The sequence below is a fragment of the Vipera ursinii genome (genome assembly GCF_947247035.1).
Source record: "Vipera ursinii genome assembly, chromosome: 3".
Lineage (NCBI taxonomy): Eukaryota > Metazoa > Chordata > Lepidosauria > Squamata > Viperidae > Vipera > Vipera ursinii.
In genome coordinates, this window is record NC_139516.1 from 12,490,970 (window position 1) to 12,518,705 (window position 27,736).

General features: G+C 42.8%; 3 protein-coding genes across 5 annotated transcripts in view; 1 reads left to right on the forward strand and 2 right to left on the reverse strand.

Annotated features, from left to right (window-relative positions):
* Window positions 1–27,736, reverse strand: part of TUBB1 (tubulin beta 1 class VI) — a 917,325-nt gene that overhangs the window by 164,938 nt on the left and 724,651 nt on the right. The window lies entirely within an intron of this gene.
* On the reverse strand, window positions 1,358–11,482 carry FAM217B (family with sequence similarity 217 member B). 3 transcript variants are annotated; one of them, XM_083360906.1, is made up of 5 exons: window positions 10,692–10,742; window positions 10,021–10,203; window positions 7,048–7,153; window positions 6,864–6,946; window positions 1,358–5,277 (listed from the first exon to the last, which is right to left on the reverse strand). In XM_083360906.1, exons 2-5 carry the CDS (start codon window positions 10,074–10,076, stop codon window positions 4,083–4,085), a joined length of 1,440 nt encoding a protein of 479 aa, XP_083217032.1. In that variant the 5' UTR covers window positions 10,077–10,203; window positions 10,692–10,742; the 3' UTR covers window positions 1,358–4,082. The 3 variants fall into 3 exon arrangements, with proteins under 3 accessions (XP_083217032.1, XP_083217031.1, XP_083217030.1); XM_083360905.1 differs by lacking the exon at window positions 10,021–10,203 and having other exon boundaries at window positions 1,358–5,247; window positions 10,692–11,482; XM_083360904.1 differs by lacking the exon at window positions 10,021–10,203 and having other exon boundaries at window positions 10,692–11,482.
* Window positions 14,812–17,890, forward strand: PPP1R3D (protein phosphatase 1 regulatory subunit 3D). Its single transcript, XM_083358431.1, has one exon. It carries the CDS (start codon window positions 15,667–15,669, stop codon window positions 16,618–16,620), a length of 954 nt encoding a protein of 317 aa, XP_083214557.1. The 5' UTR covers window positions 14,812–15,666; the 3' UTR covers window positions 16,621–17,890.

Consider the following 27,736-nt stretch of genomic DNA (forward strand, 5'->3'; position numbering starts at 1 on the left):
GCTTATTAGGGCTTTCACACACACCCCAAGCGGCATTATTACAAAGTCAGCTTAATTGCCCCCAACAATCTGGGTCCTCATTTTACCTACCTCGGAAGGATGGAAGGCTGAGTCAACCTTGAGCCTGGTGGGACTCGAACCTGCACTAATTGCAGGCAGCTGGTGTTACTTAAGGGGGCATTAGCCCACTGCTCCACCAAGGCTTTTGATTGCCTTGATATCAACTGTGGTTTAAGGAAATACGATTATTTGCTTTAGCCGGTTTTAAAAGGCAAGTGGAAGCGTAAAACCAGTCTCCACGGGAGACAAGAGTGAGCAAAAGTTTGCAGAATAGCTTCTCGTACAGTAGTTGCTCTTCAAAGCAAGAGTAGTATGGAACACCTGCAGAAGGTCTTTCCATACTATTGCATACCAGTAGCTGCCCTTTATCCCTCTGGTACCTAACCTCTGCTTTCAATACTTGCTTGCATGTCCTTCATTGGCTTAGCCAACCTCATACCTCCAAAATGTGTGCTTAAGCCCCCATAGCCAATCTAATAGGAAGGGTTCAGCCAGTGTAGTACTTGGATGAGAGACCTCCAAGGAATCCACAGGGTTGGAGGCTAGATTGGGAAGTCAAAGTTGTCTTCTTAAGTGAATACATTAGTTATTGTTGTCAAGAATACTACTTGGGCATGACCATGAAGTCAACAGGAGCTGAGCTTGGCTGAAGGAGACTTGCTTTCCTAGGCTGGACTAGGTTGTTTTACATCAACCTACTTGGGAATCTTATGGACTTCAACTCTGAGAATTCTTAAAGATTTAAAAGTTGCCAATGTTTTAAATTCTTTTTTTTGGGGGGGGGGGCGGGTTGGATTTCACAAGAAGAGGGAACCAAAGTTGTAGTAGTGTATTAATCAGTATTCACTTAGGGGGGATAATATGTGTATATGTGTTGGTGGGTTGCTGTTTTTGATGCACTTTTTTAATGTTTTGGTTCGTTTTTTGTTTTTGGTTCGGTTTTTTTTTTGGACGGGTCAACTCTTCAGCCACCATATCTCTCCAGTGGTCTTTTTTATTAGTCAGACATGCAGAGATCCTTTAACTTTTCCTCATATGGCTTGGTTCGCAGACCCTTCTCTGCAATCATAGCCTCCTCTAAACATTTTCACGTTCCCTTCTGAATTGTGGTGGCCAAAACTGCATGCAGTATCCCAACTGGGGTCTGCTCATGGGGAAGAATACTGGACATAAGGGTGTATGCCATATTCTATGTAGCTTTAGCAAAACCCACACTCTTTGCAAGGTCTGTACAGATAATGAATGCCAGATTTTATTTTATTTTATTAAAAAAATCAGACTAAAGCTGATTGAAAAGCTCTGAACAAAGTATTTATTTTTCCCAGAGAAAACAAATAAATTCTGACCACAAGTGCTTGTGCACATAAAACATTTTGATAATCACAGCAACATGATGTAGCTTTTGAACAATGATACATTACTCGATCTCTCAATAACATAATTAAGTTTAGATCTGTCAGAAAACATCCATGAAGTTTAAAAGAAGAGCATAGTCTTCTATCATTTTTGAGGTATCAAAAATCAAGTACAGGTAGTCTTCAGCTCATGACCACAGTTGGGACCAGAATTTCCACTGCTAAGCAAGGTGATTTTATTAACTTTTTTTTTGCAATTGTTGTTAAGAAAAATCACTGCAGTTGTTAAGTGAATCACATGGTTGTTAAGCAAATCCCATTTTCCACATTAACTGTGCTTATTGGTGATCACATGACCCCGGGATGCTGCAACCATTGTAAAAACTTCCAATTGCAAAACGCCCAAATTTTGATCACATGGCCGTGCTGATGCTCCAATGCTCGTTATTGCAAGGACCAGTTTGAATGGTTGCTAAATGAATGGTTGTAAATTGAGGACCACTTGTACATCATTCAAATCTTTTTTTTTTTGCTTTTACAATCAAATACCATGATTTTAAGTTTACACTGCTATGGTTGGAGAAAGACAGTGGGGGGAAAAAAACACAGTATGAATAATAAAATCAATTTAATTACATACAGTACGTAGTTCAATTAACCTTACATATAAATCTCTTCCAGGGAGAGATCGATCAAGCAGAATAGAGTTGAAAAGGATCTTAAGCCCTATACCATTTCAGACAAATGGTTGTCCTTTTTAAAAAAATCTCCAGTGTTGGAGGTTTTCAACTTCTTGGGGAAAGTTGTTCCAATGGTTAATTGTCCTCACTGTTAGGAAATTACTCCTTAGTTCTAGGTTGCTTCTCTCCTTGATTAGTTTCCATCCATTGCTTCTTATTCTGCCTTCAGCTACCTTCAGAATAGGTTGACCCCTCTTCTTTGTGGCAACCCCTCAGATAGTGAAAGACTGCTGTCATGTCCCCCCTCATCCTTGTCTTCATTAAATTAGACATACCCAATTCCCGCAACCTTTATACGTTTTAGCCTCCAGTCCCCTAATCATCTTTGTCGCTTTTCTCAGCACTTTTTGAAGTTGTAAGTTGAGAACTACTTGTACATCGTTCAAATCCCTATTTTTTATTTGTTTTTACAATCAAATACCATGATTTCTCAGTTTACATTGCTAAGGTTGCATAAAGAGAGTGGGGGATAAAACCACAGTAGAAATTATAAAGTCAATTTAATTGCAAATATTAACCTCGTATATAAATCATAACTTTCAAAAAACCGGAGAATCATGTCAACTGAATGACTCAGTGAAGGATGACAGGAAAATGCCTTGATTAGTTGTGCGTAATTATATTCTGCTTAGCAAGTACAAAATAGTGTAATCCAGGAGATAAACGCTTTGGGTGCTCCACATAGCTGCATAAAACCTAAGAAGGGGGCAGTTTTTATCTGCAGATCCTGGCATCCAATCAGGGCAAATACATTTTCTGTGAAATTTCCCACTACTATAAAATAGTAATTTCTGAGCTGGGTTTACTGTGTCTTCAAAACTAAATATTTCTTACCAAAAGTTCTTACAAAACATTAAATCTTTTGGAAGATCCAAAGATCTTCAAATTGAGCCTTAACAATATAGCTATCTACAAAAAATGGGGTGATGTATTTCTCTTTAAAAGGAGAATATTTCAGTTTAGGGCTGAAATGACTGGTGATGTTACAATCATTGCCACTGAGGAGAATTTGGGGAATTGAAGTCCACATATCTAAGTATTGTCAGGTTGAAAAACTCTCGATTTAGCAAAATCTTCTAGGGTCTTCCAAAAACCTACATAAGCCTTTCAAAGCGCCATCAATTCATTAATTACAACCCTACAATCTCTCCTTGCAGTTCTATCAAATGCCAAAATATATATTCTTCCGCAGGCCAGCCCCAAATTAAAAGTTGCAAAATAGTCTATAATACCAGCAATAATACCAGCCAGCAACCTTTCCCAATGCACAGGCCTTGTAAACTACTTTGGGATTCCCTGGTGCAGATTGAAAAACAGTCTATAAATGCCCTCCTAAACAAAAAGAGATCAAACCTATGACTTCAAAGAGGACACTCTGAGCACAGGGAGAGAAATGTTCTCATATATTGAAATCATGGGAATTAAGAGGAAGTTATACTTGTTTACGTAGATTTTTACTTCTCAATATTTAGTATGACCCATAGTACATCATAGAAGAATGATCTTTAAAGGTGATAATTCCTTATAAAAAAACAACTGCAAAAATTTACCACAGGGGGGAAAAATGGCTGGCTATACATCACATTTTTTTTAAAAAAAGAGAGGCCACGAGTATATAGGCTGTGAGCATGTTTTGATGTTACATGCTTATGGAAGGAACCCAGGCAAGACCAAAGATCTCATACTGTGGTGCCCTGTAATTGCAAACATCAGAAGCGCCAAGATACCTACATGTCCAACAATGTAGATGAGTCAGAGATGAATCAGAATTCTTGTCTTCAGGATCAATCGCAACATAGCATGGGAAGTCAAGGACATGCTGGCATCTCCCTATGAAGTTCAAGAACCACCATTCTAGATTTTTGCTGCACAAAGAAAAAGGGCTGCCAGACCTTGCTGTACCAAGGCAACAAACCCCGTCCCAGCATTATTTAAACTTGCACCGTGTTTGTTTCAAGCCATTTGTTTTTAGCTTGGTATCTGCTGAGGTCTTTTTGGGAGGAGTATAATTATTCGTCTTTCCATTCTTGGGATTTGGGCATATATGGGCTGGTAACCCCTTAAGGGGAGCAGTGGATCCATGGAATGAAGAAGATGGCTTGGGAGGTCTCATGTTGCCAGCTCCCTGGATCATGGAGCATTCCTGGATCTCAAAAGAATGCCTACTGGCCAAATGCTGTTTGAGGGCAGGGCGCTTTTTGGTCTCACTCTTTGCTTCAGATGGTCTCCTCTGATAGGCTGATGAGCCATGGGTGGGTCCAGCAGTCTTCAACTGACTCTCAAGGGATGTCACTTGGTTGGTTCTTTCCCCATGAACGTCTTTTTTGAGATCTGCAATGGGCACTCTTGGAAAGCTTCCATGGAGAGTCAACTGTTTATTTGCCAAAGGGCTGGGCAACAATTTGCTTTTGCCAGAACTTTTCAAAGACCGGAGGATGCTAGGAGCAGTCTGAGCCCGAGCTTTGGCTACCTTTCCTTTCTCAGCTTGTACGGTTTGCATTTGCAGCCATTCCAGCTCCAAAAGACGATCCACGTACTTCTCCAGAAACCCAGTCGGTTCCGGTCGGGGTTCCGATTTGCACTCGGTGTTGATGAATGCAGCCAAGCCTTTCAAGTCCCAGGCGTTAAAAGGGGGTGGGAGAAAGTCTGGATAATGGCAGTCTGGTTGCTTCCGTTGCGTCTCGAAGTGGAGCTCGAAGCAAACAGGGTCGATCTCCTCTGCTCGAAGGTTGAGCTGTGGCGGTGCGCAAGGCGAAGGAGGGACAGGAATTCTTTCTGAATCGGAGAGGTCACTGGCATCGTCTCCCTCAGAGTCGTCTTCTTCTTTCATCATTGGCAAAGATCCGAAGTCCAGAAACATTGCCTCAGTCGTAGCGTCTTGACAGGAAAGACTGCTGGGGCCTGCTCCCTCCATCTGCTCTCCAGAGTTTCTTCCCAAATTGCCTTTTTGTCCGCAATAAAGCCCCTGAACCATCGCATCTTCTGTCCCTCTGGAAGGACTCCATGAGACGTCTTTAAATGCAGGAAGAATTTTGTTATCCCCGGCCTCATGATTTTTTCTAACCAGATGTTCTCTTTTCGGCCTTGGTACTCTATGTGAGGAAGTACAAGTGTTGGTTAGGCTAAAAAAAGGAAAGAAATAATACTCACGTCAGCTGCAAAATCACCCTAAAACAATACATCTGACCCAACTCTAAGTCACTCAGGAGGCTAACATTACAAAACAGAAAAAGAGAAAACACAAAACACACCAACAATGACAGCAACAAACATGAGGCGTCCTGGGTGCTCTCTGAGCTTGGTTGTTTTCTTCCAAGATGTCACCCAAACTAGGCAACATCAGTGGATAATCAGTGATGTCACCTAGTTTGGGTAAAGAAATGTCTGCAAGAAAACAATCAAGCTCAAAAAGCACCAAGGACCCCTCATGTCAACCCTAATATCTCTACAACAATTCATATCAAAATCCCCAATATTTAACACACAGCCTCTTTTTCTTTTTCAAATTTGCTAGCTATTAAGTTTTGCTTTTCAAGTTAAAGGCAGGGACACATCACAATCATTTCAATCTTATTTATATAATTCACTAAGCAATCTTGGTCCATTTTTTCAGACTAACCTACTTGCATAGGACTGCTGAAATTATTAAGTGAGAGAATCATCTATAGGTAGTCCTCACTTAATGACCCTAAATGGAACTTGCATTTCCATTGTTAAGAAAAGCGGTCGTTAGGCAAAACATCCTGGGACTAAGCAGGGGGGGTTGGACTAGAAGATCTCCGAGGTCCCTTTCAATTCTATTACAGTGAGGGGAAAAATTATTTGATGCCTGTGAAAAACAAATCTACTTCTTCTTCCAAAAGTGCAACCATATATATATATATGGATCTTTGGTCATTCGGGTTTTTTCCCACGTAGAACTAAAGGTGTAGGAGCAACGTTTCGACGGAATCCCATCCGTCATCATCAGGCTGGTGGCTTCAGCTTCCTTCTTCTGGGAGAAGCATGTGGCTGTTTGTTCCTCTTTTTTAAACTGCCAGAGGGGGTGTGTTCTGTGGGTGGAGGTGTGCTCTGATTGGGTGGGGGATTAAGTGTGTTCTGATTGGGTGGGAGTGTGTTTTGAATGGTGGGTGTGTTCTGATTGGGTGGAGGTGTGTTTTGAGTGGATGGGCTGGTCTCAGCTGCCAGCCTTAGACCTGAGCTGGTGAGTTGTGCTGCTTTTGTTCGGCTTCGTGTTTGTGGTGGTGCCATGTTTTTATAGTGGGTGTCAGTTTGCTTATTGTGTGGTTTGGAGGGGTTTAAAGTGGCTGATGTTGCAGCTGTAGTTAGGTTTCTGTTTTGTGGTTGTGCCTCGTTATCATTGTGGGTTCAGATTTGCTTTTTGAATGGTTGTGTGGTGGTGAGGAACAAACAGCCACATGCTTCTCCCAGAAGAAGGAAGCTAAAGCCACCAGCCTGATGATGACGGATGGGATTCCGTCGAAACGTGGCGCCTACACCTTTAGTTCTACACGGGGAAAAACCCGAATAACCAAAGATCCACATACAAACACCCGCGAAAACCTCAGAAAACATATATATATGTTTCTGACTCTTTAGTCTTCATCAGTCAGTCATACCTTTCTGAGATTCGAACCTGGGCTGATTGCATATTAGGCAGTGTTATTTGCCTCTTGAGCCTCTTATATATATATATAAAGAACTTCACCTGGTTGGGTGATGCCCTTCATAAACTTGCTTTTTCTCTTTGTACTGAGCTGTTATCTGTCTGTCTGCAGCCTCTACAGGAGCCTAGAAGAAATGAACGAACATTTAATTATAACTGCAGTGGTAGGGAAGACATGAACATCTAAGCATAATTTGCATTCAATAAAAACCTAAGTGGGTCTCACCTTTCCTGCAACAGCAGGTGTGTTTTTCCCTGGCCTCTTGGAAGAAGATTTTAGAAATGTTGATTTTAGTTCTTTAGTGCTTGGATGGTTCTTTCCTCCACTGGAACTAGTTGATTAAAAATAGGAGTTTGGTCAAAGATGGATGTTATGTGGGGGGGAACACAAATTACATCTTTATTTTAACAGGACAAGTTTACATGTTTATTGTTTGTGTGCCTTAAAATCTCTAATATTTTTCTGGTGATTAGTCTCATAAAAAGCTCATAAAAAGAAATATATATAGCATTTTCATTGGAGCAGATCTATTTCTCTTCTTTACTGTAAACTGTCCATTCATATGAATTAAATATGTGGGCATTGATAGAACACTGGCCATTAGACATTTGCAAAAACATATAAACTTGTATTTTCTAATCCGTAATCAGATCAAAGTCTCTTGCCTTCCTACTTCAAACAAATAAATATCTGACGTTAAAAAGACATTAAAGGAAAGATGGTTATTATTGTCAGTCTCTGAACGATCTTCTATGCAATCTGTTGTACAGGGCATCCTCAACTCAGGGCCTCAATTGAGCCCCAAATTTCTGTTGCTAAGCGAGACAGTTGTTAAGTGAACTTTGCCTCATTTTACGACCTTCCTTGCCACAGTTGTTAAATGAATCACTGCAACTGTTAAGTTAGTAACACCGCTGTCAAGTGAATCTGGCTTCCCCATTGACTTTGTTTGTCAGAAGGTAACAAAATGTGATGACAGGACCCCGAGATACGGCAACCGTCATAAATATGAGACCGTTGCTAAGTGTCCGAATTTTTAATTTGTGATATGGGGATGCCAACCATGATTGTAAGTCACTTTTTCCCCCTGCCATTGTAACTTCAAATGGTCACTAAAGGAACTGTTGTAAGTTGAGGACTACCTGTACTATTATATATTTTAAAAGTATAAACCTGTAACTGGGACATTATTTTGTTTCAGTGACAAATATCAGCTCATGGAACGAACCCAGCCCTTTATTGAATAAGTAATTTGTAAGGACTCAATAACTCAGGAACTTCTACAAGGCAGCGATCTTCAAACCTGGCCCTTTTATGACTTGTGGACTTCAACTCCCAGAATTCCTCGGCCAGCATGCCTGGCTAAGGAATTCTGGGAGTTGAAGTCCACAAGTCATAAAAGGGCCAAGTTTGAAGACCCCTACTACAAGGCATAGGAGGCCCTTGTTACTTGAGAGGCAGCCTGACTGTCATAACAATTTGATCCTACAAGATTGGTGCACTCCTGAATCCTTGGATTAAATAAAGTCATCTATCAGGATTCCAATAGAAAAAAAACACCACCCATTAGATATGCTGGATTCACTGAATGACCATGTGATTTGCTTAACCATCATAAAACAGTTGTAATATCAAGCATGGTCAAATGGTGACTTGCTTAACAACTGCCACAACTTACAACCCAAATTCTGGGCTTAATTGTGGTCAAGAACTACTGTACAGTATTTATTTTTTTGTATTTTATTGATTTTATTGTAATTATTTTGTTTCATTCTTGTGAGCCACCCAGAGCGATAATCAAGTGAATACAAGTTTGATTTATCATCCTCCTCCTCCTCGTCATCTAACTGTTCTTGGACCTTTTCTGCGTTGCATGAGAAAAGCACATCTTCTTTCTCCTGTCCTTACCACTTTTTATAGAGGGACAATCAAGAGCATCCTGTCATACAGCAATACAGTCTGGTTTGGAAGCATCACTGCTTCGGACAGGAAGGCGGTGCAGAGAGTGGTGAGGATGGCTGAAAAGAACATTGGCAGTTCCCTCCCTTCTATCCAGGACATAGCACATAAGCGATGCTTGCGTGGCGTCTGCAGAATTGTCTGGGACACGACACATCCTCTTCACAGTCTGTTTTCCTTGTTACCTTCTGGGAGGATGCTTCATGGTATCCGAAGCAGAACATCCAGATTCAGTCACAGTTTCATCCATACAGTATTAACCTTGTGAACTCTCAAGCTTCCTCCTTCCATTATGTATTCAAGATGGACAGCGATTAATATTTATATGTTATTCATATGTAAGGCTGTAGGTGTACATATGTCATATATAGCATGTCTATATGTGTGCTATGTGTGTGTACACTTTTGAGAGCAAGTAACAAAATTTCATTTTTAATGTGTGCCAGTGTGCCCATAGGAAAAAATGGCAATAAAGGTTAAGAAAGGTAAAGGTTTCCCCGCACATGCGGGCTAGTCGTTTCCAACTCTAGGGGCCGGTGCTCATCTCCGTTTCAAAGCCAAAGAGCCAGCGCTTGTCCGAGGACGTCTCCGTGGTCATGTGGCCGGCATGACTAGACGCCAAAGGCGCAAGGAACGCTGTTACCTTCCCACCGTAGTGGTCCCTATTTTTCTACTTGCATTTTGTACATGCTTTCGAACTGCTAGGTTGGCAGAAGCTGGGACGAGTAACAGGCGCTCACTCTGTTACGCGGCACTCGGGATTCAACCCGCCAAACTGCCGACCTTCTGATTGACAAGCTCAGCGTCCTAACCCACTGAGCCACCGCGACCCTCAATAAAGGTTATCTTATCTTAATTCTCTTTCTGGTCTGGTTTCTGCTAGAAAACCTATTGCAAGTAGGATTCATTTATCCAAATGCTTTCCCCATAAAATGCCAAGAGAAAAGCATGAAAAGAAACTTAAGAAGCTTTTTAGGTACTGATTTTGCAGCAGATGCCACTTTGGCTTGTTTAGAAAGCTGAGTGGGTGGTCAGGGTTAGTGCTTGGATGGGAGACCATTAGGAAATACCAGAAATATAGACTATGTTGGGAAGAGTGAAGAAAATCCACTTCCATATTAAGCACAAAAAAAATCTCAAGTATATATTTCAAATCAAGCCTGACCAGATGATTAATGCTTTTTAGTTTAACTTATATTCTCTTATGAGTTTGCAAGGCTAAAAAGATGATTCGCTCACCTTTCTGAGAGTCTAATTTCCAGAATTCCAAGCTCAAATTCCTCAAATTCCAGCATATCCAATGGGGAGCCTCAAATTCCAGGAATTTCAATCCAGCAACAAAGAGAAAACCAGATTCAGAAAGATTCAGATTCAGCCATGCTGGCTGGGGAATTCTGGGCATGGAGGTCCACAGATCTTAACCTTGCCAAGGTTGAAGAAGATTGCCAAATATTAGCTACTGGGATTACCTGGGAGGCATGAATATTGATGCCTTTGCTAGTGTCTCAGAAAACGTTCTTCTGTTTTTGCAACCTTCAACATTGCAAAACCCCTTTTAGACCTTAAACCTCATCTGGCAATTTATTCCATAACATCTCACCTTCTTCTGAACATGGAGCGGCTATTCCCCTCCGAATACTAACAACATTTCTGCAGAATATACGTACACTTTATCTCAAAATAACCAGCACCGGAAAAAGGAAAAAAATCGGTATCCATCGCCTTAGCAAAAATTCCCTATACTCAGCGATTAAAAATAGCCTGGAATGTAAGCATCAAAAGAAAACCCTAGAAAGGGATGCTAAGAGAAAATTGTACCGACAACTCAGGATTTCGCCCTTGAACTTCGGGGAGGGGGGGGGGAACAAGCCATCCACCTGCATGCATCTTCCAAAACGAGGGATCCTTACGTTACCATTCCGCTCCCTTCGTGGGTTTCATGAACCAGGTTTTGCAGGCTCCCTCTGCGCAGGGAGACGGGATAACCTCCGATGCCCGGTCCCATTATAGGGGGGGGGGGGAATGCGTCTTAAGTTTTTCTCCGGGTCGTTCCAAACAAGCCAGCCGAAATCAGCGGGAAGAAGCCCCTCGCCGCATTTTAAGAGCCGCGGCAACCTTGGCCCGGCTCTCCGCGCGGCTTCATTCCTCCGCACCGGGAGCTGCGTTTTGCATCGCCGCCGTCGGCTGGCATCCAGAGCAGAAGCCCGTTCCCCGCGGCTTCAGCCAGCGCTGGCTCCAGGGATCGCCGCCCGCGTCATCCACCGCTACCTGCCGGCCCTCCAGAAGCCGCCTCGTACCGCACCTGGCCAGCCGAGAAGCCCCGGGACGCGCGCGCACGCGGGCGGGCGGCCGACCTCCCGCGACCGTCCCCCGGGGAAGCTTAGCCTTGTCGCTCGCAAAGCATTGTGGGCGGCGGGGAGGCTCGCTTCGCCCCCAGCTGGTTTGGGGAGCGCGCGCGCGGTCTCTCCTGCTTAAGCCTTCATTCGCCTAACCATGGTTTATTGAGGGAGCCGAGCATTGTCGAGGCTGACGCGTGGCCAAGCAGCCTAAAGACAACGCTCCGATTTTATTTTTATTTATTTTTTTTTTTTGGGGGGGGGCTTTTAGGGACCTTGTTGGGGCTGAGAGTGACTGTCATCCAGGGAACTTTGGCAGCCGGGATGAACTTTAAACCTGGATCTTCCGAGTTCAAGTCGAGTACTTTAATCATGTAATAATAATAATAATAATAATAAACCTTTATTGTCAAAGTACAACATGTGTACATTGAGATTAGCTGAGCCTCCCCCTGTGCTCTCTCCCCCCAACACACAGTGACAACAAACCCTCCATCCCACCACACTATGTGAACCAACTACACCACACACCGGCCTCCCAAGTCAACTCTGCATAAGATTATATCCCATTCAAAAGCCTAACAGCCCACGGATAAAAGCTGTTCTTCAGCCTGTTGGTACGGCTGGCTATATTCCTATATCTCCTACCGGATGGTAGGAGAGTAAAGAGATACCGTCCAGGGTGTGAGTCATCCCTGAGAATCTTCCTCACTCTTCCAAGGCAACGAGCCCTGGCGATGTCATCCAGTGGTGTCAGGGAACAGCCCACAATGTCTTGTGCTGTGCTCACCACCCTCTGTAATACTTTCCTATCCGCGGCTGTCAGACCGGCATACCAAACCACAATACCATATGAGAGGACGCTCTCTATGGTAGACCGGTAAAAGAGGGTCATTAGCTGTTGTTCTACCCTGTTCTTCCGCAAGATCCTAAGAAAGTGAAGCCTCTGTTGGGCCTTTCTAGCCACCTGGGTTGTGTTAACTCTGTAGCAAGTCATCTCGAGAAACCTGGAAGCTACGTCAGGATGCTTTTTGTTGACTACAGCTCGGCTTTTAACACCATTTTGCCGAGCATTCTCATCGAGAAGCTGACTGACCTGAAATTCTCCCCCGCTATCTGCGATTGGATTCAAGACTTTCTTAGGGATCGGGTACAAACAGTGAGGGTCGGGTCTGCTTTGTCCACCCCCCTGAAGCTTTGCACCGGCATGCCACAGGGCTGTGTGCTTAGCCCCTACCTGTACTCTTTATACACTTATGATTGTGTATCATCTGTCCCATCCACTGCGATAATCAAGTTCGCAGATGATACAACTGTGGTGGGTCTTATTACAGGTGGGGATGAGACAGCATATAGGGCGGAGGTACAAAAACTATCCATATGGTGTAGTAACAACAACCTGCACCTAAACATCAGCAAGACGAAAGAGATGGTGTTAGACTTCCAGAGAAAAAAAGAGGAACCTGCCCCACTTTACATCCTAGGTGCTTGCTGGGGGCAAGTGATGTCATGTGCCGTGCAGTTGTGCAGATGAGGCCATTTGTGGGACTACTGTCTGCTGTCCTAATAGCTTGCACTCGGTTGCTCTGGAGATACCTCTTTCTGGAATGAAGGCAAATATATGTGTCCCAGGATAATGATGTGAGATCCAATTTGACTCCGTCACCGGGACCAGAGATCTACTCTTCTGAGTTGCCTCTTTCTGCCTAAACTGGCTGAGTTCATCATGCCCTGTGCTAAATTATAAACTAACCAGATTTTAAAGGAATTAGCAGTGGACCTTGGCAAAGAGAGGAAGGAGCCTTTAAGAAGGGGACCTGGACACACAATTATACAGCCCAGAGATTGAAGCACATAGGAGAAACAAACTCAGAGTAATCCTGCCTTCATTTTATTTTGTATAAGGTGGGACAGAGAGAAACTCTTGAGACACTTTCAAGATTGATGTTGGGAGTTCCAGGAATGCTGCTTTATTTTTGTACATTATAAAAAAAGGCTGTCCAAATTTATCCAGTCAGGTAGTGCGTTTATTCATCAAACTAATTAGAACATCCATAGTAGATATCTTAAGAGACTGATTGTCATCAGAAGTACAATTTTGTGGTCACTAAGAATCTTGATTCATGTAATCAATGTAAACATTAACATCCAAATTGAGACAGTTGGGGCTTAGTGTAATGCCAGTCCTTGTTATGCAAGAACAATTATTAGAATATTCTTTCCTGGGCACTAAGGTAAATGGGTATTCAAAAATATTGTGTGTGTGGAATATCAACATTTAGGTGGTTTGTGTCCAAACCTAAATGTGATTCAAGTATTTGGGTCTGTGCACGGAGCAGAACAGGACTGTTTTGTCAGCACACAGAACTAAATGAGGCTTTTATGGCTAAATGGTTGGGAGAAGGAAGAACAGGGAAAAAGCCAAGGTCATAGGTCTCCAGAACTGTCCCCTCTTCCCCTCAGCAAGTTACAGAGTACCATATCTCACCAGCTGCCCAACTCTGATGTTTCCAGTGCCTTTTTGTATGCCCACTTTTCCAATGCCTTTCCTTCTCTCCCTTTGACCAGGATGCAAGACCCTTGCAGCCATGTTCTAGGAGGCACTAAATTAAACTTTCCATTCAGTTTAGGCAACCAAACCCCCCCCTCCAGAGGCCTGCCTTTCATCTATATAAAAATAGAAATCATATTTTAAGCAGCCATCCACAAACTGCTGTCTTTGAGATGGGTTGGACTACAGCTTCCATCATCCTCAACCCACATAGCCATATTTAGGGATTTATATTTAAGCACACAATCAGCTCCAGGTTGGGGAATATTGGTGTAATAGACTTCTTAGGGATTTCCTGCAATGCACAGGAATTCCCAACCATTGGGAGTAATAATGGTAAAACATATTTTGCTTCCGTCTCCTGAAAATGGGAGGAAAATAAATGTTAAATGAACAGCTGATTACATGATTTACTTTCTGCATGTGAAATTCTCCACCACCACAAAGGACCACCTTAAAATCTAATTATGATACGATAATAGAAGGGAGCTAGTGAGGCAGAGTCACACAAACTGGAACCTGACTTGAAGCAGTTAATCTGAGTGTGTTAACCCCAGTTTAAAATGCAGTGCTGTTTTATAAGAAATCAGTTGGGAAAGGATACTTGGCAGAGAAGCTTAGGCTGTCTACCCATTAAAGAGACTAGAGAAGTGAGAAAGTATGAAATAGCATAGAACTGAAGGCAATTTGATAAATGGCAGCTCACTCCAAAGCATGTTTATTTATCAAACCCCTTGGAGCTAAAAAAAAACCCACCAACTTTTAGGTCAGTATGCTTCAAACTGCATCCGTTCGGTAATAAAACACAACTTTCTTCGGTCGGCTTCCTTTTTTCTTTTCTGCTTTTTGTGACCTTTTGTAACCCATAACTGCTCCGCCTCTTTCCTTATTTACGTCTGCCCTTTTTAATCAGATTCTCCCAGCTAGTGTGGGCAAGACTAAGGGCACGATGGGCTTCCTTCGTGCTTGTGCGCAGGCGCAGGTATGACAGCTTAACGGAGCGACGACGCACAAGCGGCTGCAGTGAGGGGCAACGGCGAGGCGTTGTAGCAGCCCGTGACGTCATCGGGGGCGTGCACGTAGACCTCGGATTGCAGCAGCTTTTTGCGCGTCGGCTGTTCAGCTCCGGAGAGAAACAGATCGGAAGCCGCTGCTTGCTCACCCGCCCGTCCGCTCCTTCTCGGTGTTCCTTGTTGCTCTGGGACGCCCGGAATTGAACAGGCGTCGCCGCAGAAGAAACCAGCACCGTCCACCCGTGGGGAGGCGGGAAAAAACCCAGAGCTCGGCTGGATGTGGGCTCCAGCGTCTCCCATTACAGACTCCATCTCCAGTTCGTGCCCCAGCTTGACAGTCTCTTCTTCCACCACTATCACCAGCACCATTCAAGCTGACAGCCTTCAAGCTCCCGTCACTCCTAGGGACGACCTCCAGGCTCTTTCCAGCTTGCCCAGCAGCCTCGATTCCCTCTCTATCCAGCCCAGCCATCTCCAGGCGTCTTCCAGTCTGGGCAGTCTTCCGGAGGCTTCCAGCATCGAAAGTGACAGCCTTGAATCCTTTACCGGGCAGCAGGAAAACCTGGTCAGTTTTCTCCAGGACAGCCTCAATCCCTGGGACAGCCTGGACTCTCTGCGGCTTTACCAGGCCAACTTCCGGTCCATCTTCAGTCTTGGCGACAGTCTTGAGACCTCCAGTATCCAGCTGGACAGCCTGCAATCGGTGGCCAGTTTAGGGGACAACACCCAGGCTTCCAGCATTCTCACTGATAGCCTTCAGTCCCCCTGTAGCTTGTGTGATAGCCTGGAGACCCCCAACACTCTGGATCCTACAGTGTTTGACTCAAGCTTGTAGCAGATTCTTTCAGTCTCTTCTGCCAAAGCCTACACTGATCAGATAAGGGCTGTGGGAACCATCGCTCGGCCTTTCACTCAGTGCTTGTTTTCTTCCTCGCTGACCTAATCCTTCTGCACGTCTCAGCAAAAGCGGTTTCTGGCAGCAGTGATGTCCACTCAAACTGTTTGCCCTCAGGAGCCAAAGGTGTTGAGAGCTCCCCGGCAGAGTCCCAGCTGTCTCTCTGATATGTACCAGAACATGTTTCAGGGCAAAGCAACCCAGCTTGTGGAAAAGAAGAGATGCCAACCGTTGCATAGCAGCAGCAGCGCCAGCCAATTGACTTCCTGTCTGCACGAGAAAACTGAATGTAGAGTTTCTCAGAGCACCACAGTTACAAGTTGTGACCCACATCTCCAACCCATCATGCGCCGTCGGGCCAGGTCCTTGCCCAGTTCTCCAGAGAGAAGGCGTAGCGGGGTAGTTCCCTGTCGTGTTCCAGGTTGCCGCACCCGCAAGAACCGCGTCAGGTTTGCAGATGCTTTGGGCCTGGAGCTGACAGAAGTGAAAGTTTTCCAAGCTGGGGAAGATCCATATATCCCACTTCATGTTCTTTCTCGGCTATCCATTAATTCGGCTCTCTGTTGCAGCAAGCTGGACCTGGAATTCACCATGCAGTGCCTGGTACCTGACTTCCGGCAGCCGGGAGATTGTGAAGACTTCCTCAGCCGCCTGCAGCAGCAGCAGTTGTGTTTGGAACGAGTGTCCAGCTCAGATCTGGGCCTGAATGGCACAATCAGAGTGATCAATTTAGCCTTTGAGAAACAGGTGATTGTGCGCTATACCTTTAATCACTGGAAGAGCCAGCATGAAACAAATGCTCAGTGGCACAGCAGTGTTGATGGTCAAGATGGTGAAACTCAAGTGGACAATTTCACCTTCTTCCTTCCTATGCCCCCATTCCTTCTTCAGCTTAGCTCAGTAATTGAGTTTGCAATCTTATACCGAGTCAATGGACAGGAATACTGGGATAACAATCAGGACAAGAATTACACCCTCACTTGTAGGAATCATCTGCTTAATATGCCCAGAGAATGTGAAGAGAGTTGGATTCATTTCATCTAAAAGCAAAACAAAGGGGTCTGCATTCGGTTGACCTCCCCGCTCCTGCGCTGAGGCACCAAAGAAACTTCCACATGGCAAAGATCCTCCAGAATAAAAGAACAAGTGATCCTCACAAAAGCTATTTTGAGAAGCTGTTGTTTTTTCTGAAAGATAAGGATAAAGGGCCTTAATTTGCAGTGATTTGCACTAACTTAACATTAACTTGAAATGTTTGGGAATCATAGCCCAAAGATGCAATCATTATAGAAGGAAGCTAATGTATTTTATTCCTTTGATTAATTCTTAGAATGTTCTGATTACGCAGTATTTTAAAACTTACTGTACTTGATGCTCTGTAGTTTTGCACTTCACTTTTTGCACTTTTTACAAAATTGTCTTTGGTGGAACATAAGCATATTTCTGTTAATTTCTAGAAGGAGAAAATGTTGCACTTTTCTAATGCACTGGTCAAATGCTGCAGGGTTGGGGTGGCAAAATTTAACTATTTAAATAAAAATGAAAATTTACACTGCAGTTTATAAGGCTTATATGACAGAGTTCTTACGCATTTGGCATTAGTCCCTGAATGCTCACTTTTTGTTATTAGAAGAGAAAATGCAGTTTGCTTTTTGGAGAAGTTTATGTTATTGTATTTTATTTTAGCCTTCCAGGTCAAAGTAAGTTCATGCCACTATAGTTTAATGAACTACAGTATAGCCCAATTACAGGGATGTTTGAGTTAAACTATGTAGGCTGCATCCAAACTTAGATTCTCTTACGTTCGTTTCTAAGCAAGCCATGGCTAGAGTGGGATACAAATATAAGAAGCAGACATCAAGAAATCACTTATTTTTTGTGCCAAGAAAACTTCATGGATGTATGTACAGAGAGTCACAGGCATTTTTTACAGTTAACAAAGAGGTCATACTGAATCACACTTTTTTGAATATGAAATTGATTTGTTGACAACTTGAGTGCCAGGATTTTCTTTGAGAAGAAATGAGAATGCTTCTTTGCATATATAATTAATATGGGTTATATTTTATCAGCCTTGGGCATTACAGTATAACCACCTAGCTTCGGAACAAAACAGCAGTGAAATGTGTTAGATTTCTATAGATCATATGAGATGTTGGCACCTTTAAAAATATTTAGAAGGAGTAAATGATGTCAAGCATTATCAGCTCCTGGGATACAGCTACAAGTGCAGTTATGGATTGAGTTCCATGTTGTTTCTGTCACCATTTGCATGCATACATGTTTGAGATTGATGTCACTGCCATGGATTGAGATGTTTGCATATGCCATTAAATCTGTAAGGAATGCTTCTACTTATTCATCCATATTGGGAAAGAGCTCCTGGTGATGTGGTAAAGTTAGCAATGAGTGTGGTTTGTGTATACTAAGCTAAAAATCATTCTAATATATGCAAGCAACTGCTGAGAGATGAACTTGTGATTGTCAAAAGACCTGAAGACCTTTTAAAATCAGAGGTCTAGTTTACATTCATTAGTTCAGGATGAATCACCTTGTGCAGTGAACTGTGATGGAATACAGTACAAGTCTTTCTATTCTTAATCTCTTCCCTGCTCTTTTTATGGCATGATTTTGGAGTTCTGTAGCAAGCAGCCTTACACCGAGTCCACTTACCTTGGATCAGTGTCTAAGACGGGGCAGATAAAGATTGCAGCTCTACTCCATGTATGACCTTCAAAGTAATTTCTTGCAAACCCCCAGAATAATTTCAAAACTTGCTGCAAGAGATTGGTTCAAATAAGGACCACCTTGCCTTTTTTGTTGGTTTACTACTTGAGAAAGAAGAACGAAGTGACAGAAGGAAAACATATTTGAGAGGTTAAAGAACTAGATTAGGGGTCTCCAAACTTGCCAACTTGAAGACTTGTGGACCTCAACTCCCAGAATTCCCCAGCCAGCATAGCTGGATGAGGAATTCTGGGAGCTGAAATCCACAAGTCTTAAAGTTGGTGAGTTTGGAGACCCCTGAAATAGATGATCCCATCCATTTGGGGTTCTGACTACATCTGGCATCATCCACCCAGTGACTCCCAATAATTTGTCCAGGATATAAATCTGGTTGTTTATTTATTTATTGAACTTATATACCACCCTTCTCCCATGAGACTCAGGGCAGTTCACAAGGTAATTAAAATAACACTACAAATACAAAAAGTTAATAACAATTAAAATAATTAAATTATCCTTGAGTAAAATATAAAATGCCTATAGCTCCAATTAAAACCCAATTACAATAAGTTAAAATTAAAATTTATACACGGTTTCCCAGCAGAGTTTCCCCCGCTCCCTTTAATGTGTAAATTATCACACACACACACAACATACTTTCTCCCCATACAGTTTAGGGGTTTTTTGCTTTGTTTGCTCATGGTATAGGGATGATTAATGTACTTGGTTTCTGATTGCCTGCATTTTGGACTGCTACTGTGCCTTGAATAACTTTCGGGCTGCTATATCAGAGTACATTCTGGCCAAGCATGCTTTGTATCTCATAGGAGCTGGAAGGGATCCCAGTTCCAGAGTAGAAACTCATGTCAGCCCCTCTGTTCACTAACAAGAACTTCTATATAAGATCTTGTCTCAAGGGGCCATTCTTTCAAGTGGGAAGTTCCTTTGAAATGCCTGAATAGTGGGTAATGGAAAAATCTATTTCCTTTATGGTTGGCCAGGCCAAGAAGTGTATCTAGATTTCTTGTTTATTAATCAGAAAGTAGACTGGGTGCTTCAAACAAATCTCTATGGATGTCATTAGAAATATTGTGCAGTGGATTTGTTTTTTGAACTTGGTTTCTTAGGTGTTTGGAAAGGTTTCATGAAATTGTAAAGAACACACACACATCTTTCAGCTGGGGCCAAAGGGGGGAAAAACCCTTTCAATAGCCTAAAATAAATGCCAGTAGCTACAGAACAGTTGCTGGCTGAGGAATTCTGGGAGTGGAAGTCCACCCATCTCGGTTGAAAAATGCTATTGTAGAAAGCTAACTGGTTGTTTGGGGGAGGGGTGAAAAATAAGGTGGGATGAAATGGAATATTCTAGAAGAGCGCATGGAAACGGTTGGCTAGATAGAATTCCAAATGGCAACTCTTTTAACAACCTAATTTTTCACATTTCTGAGTCTTGTGTGGCCATTATAACTCTTAAGATGTGTTGGTGGTTGGACTAAGTTCTGACTTCTAGGTGTATGTTTGTCACTGAGGAAGATTGGTTAGGCAACCCCTGAAAATGTGTTACAATAGCCGAAAAGCTACATTCTTCTCAGAACAAAGTAACAGATTTGTCCAGTAGGGCACTCTCAAATATGTTAGGATTACAGCTACCATTTTCAGCCAGGGTGGCCATTGATCCCTACAGAGGTAATTTCTTTTCCTTGACATTATTTGGGGTTTTTTTTCCCCCCATCATTATGTCCTTGCCATTATCTTTCCTGATTGAGAAACCTGAGAGTTCTAACCATAATGTATCTCGGAAGATAAAAGGAACAGGCCAACTCATAGTGCTGTCAGTGTTGTGTGACTGGACAGGTCATTGCAGTTTCTGTGTTCATTTTTGCCGATGGATAATTTTGCACACTCCTTATTTTTTTTGCATGTGATGAAATGACTGAAGAAAAATAGTTTCCAGAATTCTGAATCAGGCTGTATAGCATCCTAAGCAATCAATTACACTTCAGAAAAGACATTGCATAGAATTTTTTTTTATCCTTATTTTGTGCTATAAAGTTAAAAAAAAAAACAACCGTTATTGTATGTTGTATTACAGCTATAGTTTCATGATGGCACAAAAAAATAGAATTTGAAATAGAATTTGCAGTCTATAGGCCAGCCTTACTCAATCCTATATCCTCTAAATCAGAAGGATTGACATTTCCATAATTTGTCAATGTGCCTGGCAATTCAAGGAATACAGCTTCAAACAAATCTAAGTTTTTATTCTGAATTGTTTGAGATAAGCAGTTTGTGCGTTGTCAGTATTCAAACAGCTCCTATTTTTCTGCCAGTATCTGAATCTATAGAAGGTAAAAAGTTAAGCATAAAAAAATCAATATATTTTTAATGAAGAAAAGCTTACTTTCTACAACATTCATTTGGTTGCAATGATGAGCTGTAACTTCTTAACAATTTGGTCTCTTCCTTCTTTTTCTGTTTTTGTGATTCACGTTACCATATTTGTCCCTTTGCTTTTGAGTATTTAGTAAACTTGCTTTATAAGTATTCTTTGGACATTTATCAGAATCAAGAAACCAAACAAAAAGAATTGAGTACTGTGCTTCACTCTGTATATTATATACAGATTCAGATCATTTTGAGACAAATATGCTTTGCAGCCCATGTTGAAACTTAATATTGTTTTAAATTCTAATTGCATAAATAAGTTAAGTCCATATATATGCTTGTGTTTTTGGAGTGTGACACAAATGATTATTACAGAATGACTAAATGTGCTAGAGTATTTCCAGGTGCAAGCTTTTAGAAAGCAAACATATTATTTTTCTATAGTCACAGAATTTTAATATTGAAATAAAGAAGTAATGGGTAGGCAGTTCAGTACCATATGTTTCCTAATGTGTTATATAATAATGGCTATATGCTAATAATGTATATATGCTGTATGTATGTTTTCATCCTTTCGTAATACATACTACAATGGACTTGAAATTTTCCAATGGAATCTGGAAAATATCTGTACATATAGATATATACATATGTACATATACATATATACATATGCATACATACATACACTGCTTCTTCTGGAAACAATACAGGTAGTCCTTGACTTATAACCATTCATTTAGTGAAGTAACAACAGCACTGAAAAAAGTGACTTCAGACCAGTCCTCACACTTATGACCGTTGTAGCATTCCCCCACAGTCATGAAATCAAAATTTGGGTGCTTGGCAACCAACCTGCTTACACCAGCTGCAACATTCTTGGGCCACGTGATTGCCATTTGTGACCTTCCAAGCCAGCTTCCAACAAGCAAAGTCAATAGGGGATGCTGGCTTTGCTTAATGTCTGCATGATTCATTTAACAACTCAGTGAATCAATCGTCTCAAAAAAAGGTTGTAAAATCGGGTTCAGTGCATTTAAAAACCGCCTTGCTTAGCAATAATGATACTGGTCCCAAGTGGTTGTAAGTTGAGGACTTCCTGTATTCCAGGCTTCTTATCACTTTGGCTTTTCAAATAAACTGCTTTCACCTATGCACTTTCTTTAGCCTCTTTGCATTCTTTTATGTCAGCCCCAGAACCAAGCCTGATTCTCTCTCTGAGTTATAAATATCCTGTACTCTGGAGGTGCACCGTTCCTTGGAGCAGATCCGTTTACCCTCCAGCTCATCACGACGGAGAAGTATAGGCAGGATCCAAAACTGTAACACTAGACTAGTGATGCAAATAAAAAACTATCGCTTGCCTTATTGACTCAAGGCCAAGTGCTTTTGGTCCAGCATTCTACATCCAGTGATGTCCTACCAGTCAAATGCCTCTGGAAGTGAAGTCTCATCAGCTTGGCATGAAGGTCACGGCTCACTCCGGTTCATCCCCAAGTGCTCTGTACTTGTTGTGATTCAGGGTCAGCCTGTGGGTTCGGCAGTTGGGTCGGACGACTGAGAGGAGGAGGGGGGTGTTGAAGACCTTGCTGAGGGGGTTGAAGATCTTGCTGATGATAGCCCTCAGCCAGGCCCCTCCCACTTGGTCACCACAGAGACCCAGCTGTGTGAGCCTGACAGTGTGGATGAAGATGACCCACAGCTGGCCCTGTTCAAGGACGCCCGACGCAGGAGGCAGTCAATTAGGAGTAAACAGAGGAAGGCAATGGGGCTTCTCGGAAGGAGGCAGAGAGAAGCCACGCCCTGAACTCTATATAAGGGGAATGTCTGGGAGGGTTGGTTTGCTGAAGGCAACTGCTCGGATGGTTCATGTTTCTTTAAGCTTCTGTTTCTTGGTTGTGTCTTGTTTGTTTTTGTTGCAATAAATTTGGCAAGCGTATTCCAGCCTCTTGCCGTTTGTGGAGGGGTTGTCCCTGCCTTTTCTGCAGGGCCGGTAGCAGGCTGGTACAGAACAGTACTGCTGTGGAATACAGAGATTTCATTTGAGAGTTGTTGTAAAAAGGCCTTTCTGAAATTCACAAAGAATGGTAACATACCAAAGACCTGGGTGGGGGGGGAGAAGAAGTACAGAAGGACATTGGGAAATTATTTCCCCCCCCCCCCGCAAACTCAGGGAAATACATGTTGCATTTATTTTATATATTAATTCCTCCTGTATCCTGAAACAAGAAACCTGAGCAATTATCACAGTTCAAGCAAGCCATATTTCTTTGTTATTTTTTTTGTACTGCTGGCAACAGCTTCGGATATGAATTTATGGCTGAAGACAGTTTTAAGTATTTACCACACTTTAAATATTGATTACTTAATAGCAGTGGTTAGAATGTAGTACTGCAGGCTAACTCACTGCCCACTGCCAGGAGTTCGATTCTCACTGACTCAAGATTGACTCGTCCTTCCATCCTTCCGAGCTCTGTAAAATGAGAACCCAGATTGTTGGGGGGGGGGGGGACATATGCTGACTCTGTAAACCGCTTAGAGAGGGCTGTAAAGCACTTTAAAGCGGTATATAGGTCTAAGTGCTATTGCTATTACTGGAAAGTTTCCAAAAGGTTATTCCCAGGGCATGGGTATAGCAGAGGAAAGATGCATTCAGAGTAAATGCCAGGTAAATGTAATCACCAGTTGGTCATTTGGCACTGAAGTCTACACTGTTAAGTAATTAACAAAGAGCCAATTTGGTGTAGTGGTTAAAGGCACTCAAGTGAGGAATCGAGAGACTGTCAGTTGTAGTCATGTCTTGGGCACGAAAGCCAGCTGGGTGACCTTGGGCCCTAGGAAGAAGACAATGGCACTTTTGAAAACATTGCCAAGACAATGCAGGGAGTTGTCCAGGCAGGTGCCAGGTATCGAGATTAATTCAAAAGCACAACAATAAACTGCTTAAGGTACTTGAGTGTGGGTTCTATATGATTTCTTAAGGAATAATAGCTTGTGTCACTTGGGATGTAAAGATTTGATAGTACAGGTAGTCCCTGACTTACAACAGTTTGTTTAGTGACCATTTGAAATTACAACAGCACTGAAAAAAGTGACTACTTATTTTTCCCCACTAACAACCATTGCAGCATCCCCATGGTCACATGATCAAAATTCAGACGCTTGGCAACTGACTCATATTTATGACAGTTGCCGTTTCCTGAGGTCATGTGATCACCTTTTGCGACCTGACAAGCAAAATCAATGTGGAAGCCAGATTCATCCAATTTTACTAACAACCGCAGCGATTTACTAAACACACGTGGCAAGAAAGGTCCTAAAACAGGAGAAAAATTCACTTAACAAATGTCACACTTAGCAACAGAAATTTTGGGTTGAATTGTGGTTGTAAGTCGAGGACTGCCTATACCAGGGGTGTCAAACTCAATTTCATGGAGGGCCGCATCAGCATTGCAGTTGCCCTCAGGGGGGGCGGGTGGGCGTGGCCAGGGTGGGCGTGGCCTACTGGGTGGGCGTGGCCAGTTCTAGATCGTTTGCATCAAGGGTGCCTATGGGGGCCTGGGCAGGAGTGGGACAGATCTGAGGGTCTCTGGCAGGAGGAGGGTCTCTAGGCCAGGGCCAAGGCAGTGGGGGCCGTTCCCTCACTGTTTCCAGGATGGCTTCGCGGGCCGCATGAAACCACTTCGTGGGCCGGATCCGGCCCCCGGGCCTTTTGTTTGACATGTCTGGCCTATACCATCCATACCTCTACCATGAGCATAAATAGACAATGATAATGGGGAAAAATATTCCACCAGGGGAAAAAAAACCATTATTGAGGGCCCTGGATTGCTATTCTGGTATCACAAGTTAATTGCAAAATGTGACATAGCTATAAGGCCCAACGGGACTAAATTCTGGGCGGATTTGTTCAATAATGTACATCGCTCAGGAATGGACTTACTACATTCAGTGGGCACCGATATTTATTATTTATTTATTTATTTATTAATGGGACTTATATCCCGCCCTATCTCCCGAGGGACTCAGGGCGGCTAACAACAACAAAACTTAAAGGTCTCTGTACAGTAAATTAAAATTAAAAATTGAAATAAATTAAAATAAATTAAAGAATAGAGTTAAAATTGTAAACATAATTAAAATCCCTGTCAGTCCAGGTCAGCCAGGTGGAAAAGGAGTGTTTTGAGGCTGCGGCGAAAGGACTGGAGATCCTGGGTTATCCGAAGCTCAGGGGGGAGCTGGTTCCACAGGGCTGGTGCTCCCACAGAGAAGGCTCTTCCCCTGGGGGTCGCAAGCCGACATTGTCTAGCCGACGGTACCCTGAGGAGGCCTTCTCTGTGTGAGCGTACTGGGCGATGGGAATTCGTTCCCGGCAGCAGATGGTCCTGCAAGTATCTCGGGCCTAAGCCATGTAGGGCTTTAAAGGTAAGTACCAGCACCTTAAATCTCACCCGGAGGGCAACCGGTAGCCAATGCAGCTCACGCAGGAGGGGTGTAATATGGGAGTATCGGGGTGCTCCCATCACTACCCGTGCAGCTGCACTCTGCACCAGTTGAAGCCTCCGGGTGGTCTTCAAGGGCAGCCCCATGTAGAGAGCATTGCAGTAGTCTATACGGGAGGTAACGAGTGCGTGGGTGACTGTACGTAGGGCATCTCGGTCCAGAAAGGGGCGCAACTGGTGTACCAGGCAAATCTGGGCAAATGCCCCCCTAGCCACGACTCCAATATGATCTTCAAAACTGAGTCATGAATCCAGGAGGACGCCCAGGTTGCGTGCTCTATCAACGGGAGGTAGCATCTCTCCTCCTATAATCAAAGATGGAACCTCTTGGACTAAACGAGATGTCGGTACGTAAATCCACTCAGTCTTGGCCAGGTTGAGCCGGAGCCTGTTCTTTCCCATCCAAATCTGTACCGCTTCCAGGCAACGGGACATCACATCGAGGGCATCACTGGGTTGGTTTGGGGTGGAGATGAACAACTGGGTATCATCCGCATATTGGTGATACCTCACCCCAAAACCACGAATGATCTCACCCAGCGGCTTCATATAGATGTTGAACAGGAGGGGCGAGAGCACCGATCCCTGAGGCACCCACAACTAAGGGGCCTTGGGGTTGACCTCTGCCCCCCTGCCAACACCGTCTGCGAACGGCCCGAGAGGTAGGAGGAGAACCATCGTAGAACTGTGCCTCCCACTCCCAACCCCTCAAGACGACGCAGCAAGATACCGTGGTCGATGGTATCAAAAGCCGCTGAGAGATCTAATAGGACCAGGACAGAGGACTTGCATGGACTTGTTGCATGGACTTGTTGCAGTGACCCAGTGATCTGTAATTTATTTATTTTTTTCATATAAGGGAGGAAGGAAAAATAAACCGAGGAAAAACACTGAAAATGTAACTTGTAATTTGGAAGATTGCTGTATAAAAGAATGCTAAAAGCCCTTCAGAGGGACTGCATTACTCTTTTCATGAGACGGTATGAATCTGGCAGAATGCTGGCAAATGTGCAAAGACTCGTGCTTGGCAGGCTAAAGATTAGCCATATTGGAACATGCCAAGTAAGTATTCTTGAAAGGATGTGTCATCTCTACTGGAATAGCTTGTTGGGACATGAGAAGAGCGACTTAAATACGTAATAAAGGTGGACCTTAGACCTACAACTGAGATCTCTGCTACTGCACCACAAAAAAACCCTGCTATTTCTTGTAAGTGGTTTCAGGAGGAAACTGGAAACTGTTTTGACAGGAAATTGTTAAAGCAACTTTGTTAATAGTGCAAAACAGCCCAAGAGTGGTTCTTTTTTTTTCCTCCTTAACCGGTATTAAACAAAGTGCCTATACTTTGGGGGAGTGCCACTGTGATCATGGGGAGCTGTTTGCTGCCTCTCATTCCCCTCTTGTTAAAATGTGCCTCCTCCCAAATCAGCTGGGTTCTCTGTGAATGAGATCATATTAAAATCCTGCAGGCATTTACCCTGAAGCGATTAATTAATTTCATGGCATGGAGGCTGTTCTGTCACCATTTTGTATTGAGTAGTATTCTCGGGGCAATTAATAGCCTTTTCATGTTTCACTGATGCCTTGCCATTTTAAAAGCTCTTTAAAGCCATGCTATATTTAAAATACTGTATTCTTTTGGAAACTGATCACGTCTAACGTATCATTAAGAGATGTTTGTGGCTCTGTTTAAGAGATGCTGTCATTGGAAAGAATGTATATTACCATTTATAATACTGTATAAGAATAAACTATGGCTATAAATCTGAATACAGTGAATATATATATATATATATATATATATATATATATATATATATATATATATATATATATAAACCTATTGTATAATTAAATTTTTTAATGGACAGCATATATCATGCACAATACCTTTTGTTTGTAATGTTTTTATAATTAAATGTCTTTTCCAGGGTGCCCTTTTGAAATACATCTGTAGGAAGGAAATCATGAGTTTCAAATATGCTTTTTTTTCTTCAAAATTCAGCTGGACTGTTTTTTCCTTGAGGAAGAAGAAGAAAACATTTTGATTCTCATCCAAGAAGCTTCATCAATTCTGATGGCGGGGGAGGGGGGAATGGAAGGATAGGTTCCAATAGGATGATGGGGGGGGGAATGGAAGCTAGGTTCTGATAGGATGGAGGTGGGATCCTTCCATTCCCCCATCCTATCAAAACCCATCCTTCCATCCCCCTGCCCTGCCTTCAGAACTGATGAAGCTTCTTGGATGAGAAGCAAAATGTTTTCTCAAGGAAAAAAAAACCCACTTGCCTTTTGAAGAAAAAGGCAACTCTGGCCTGGATGACTCTGGCCTGGATGACTAAGAATCTCCACAGACCGATCGTTGAGTTTTTTGGCTTTTCAGATACTGCAGGATGCTAGCAGAAATGTTGTTATGTGAACTTTGAAAATATGAAACAAATTAATTGCTGAGCGATTACATGCCCATTACCAACTAATGATTGCAGTATTGCCTTGTTTATGTTTGTTCAGGGTGCCATTTGGAATATATTTTAGCCCGTAGAATG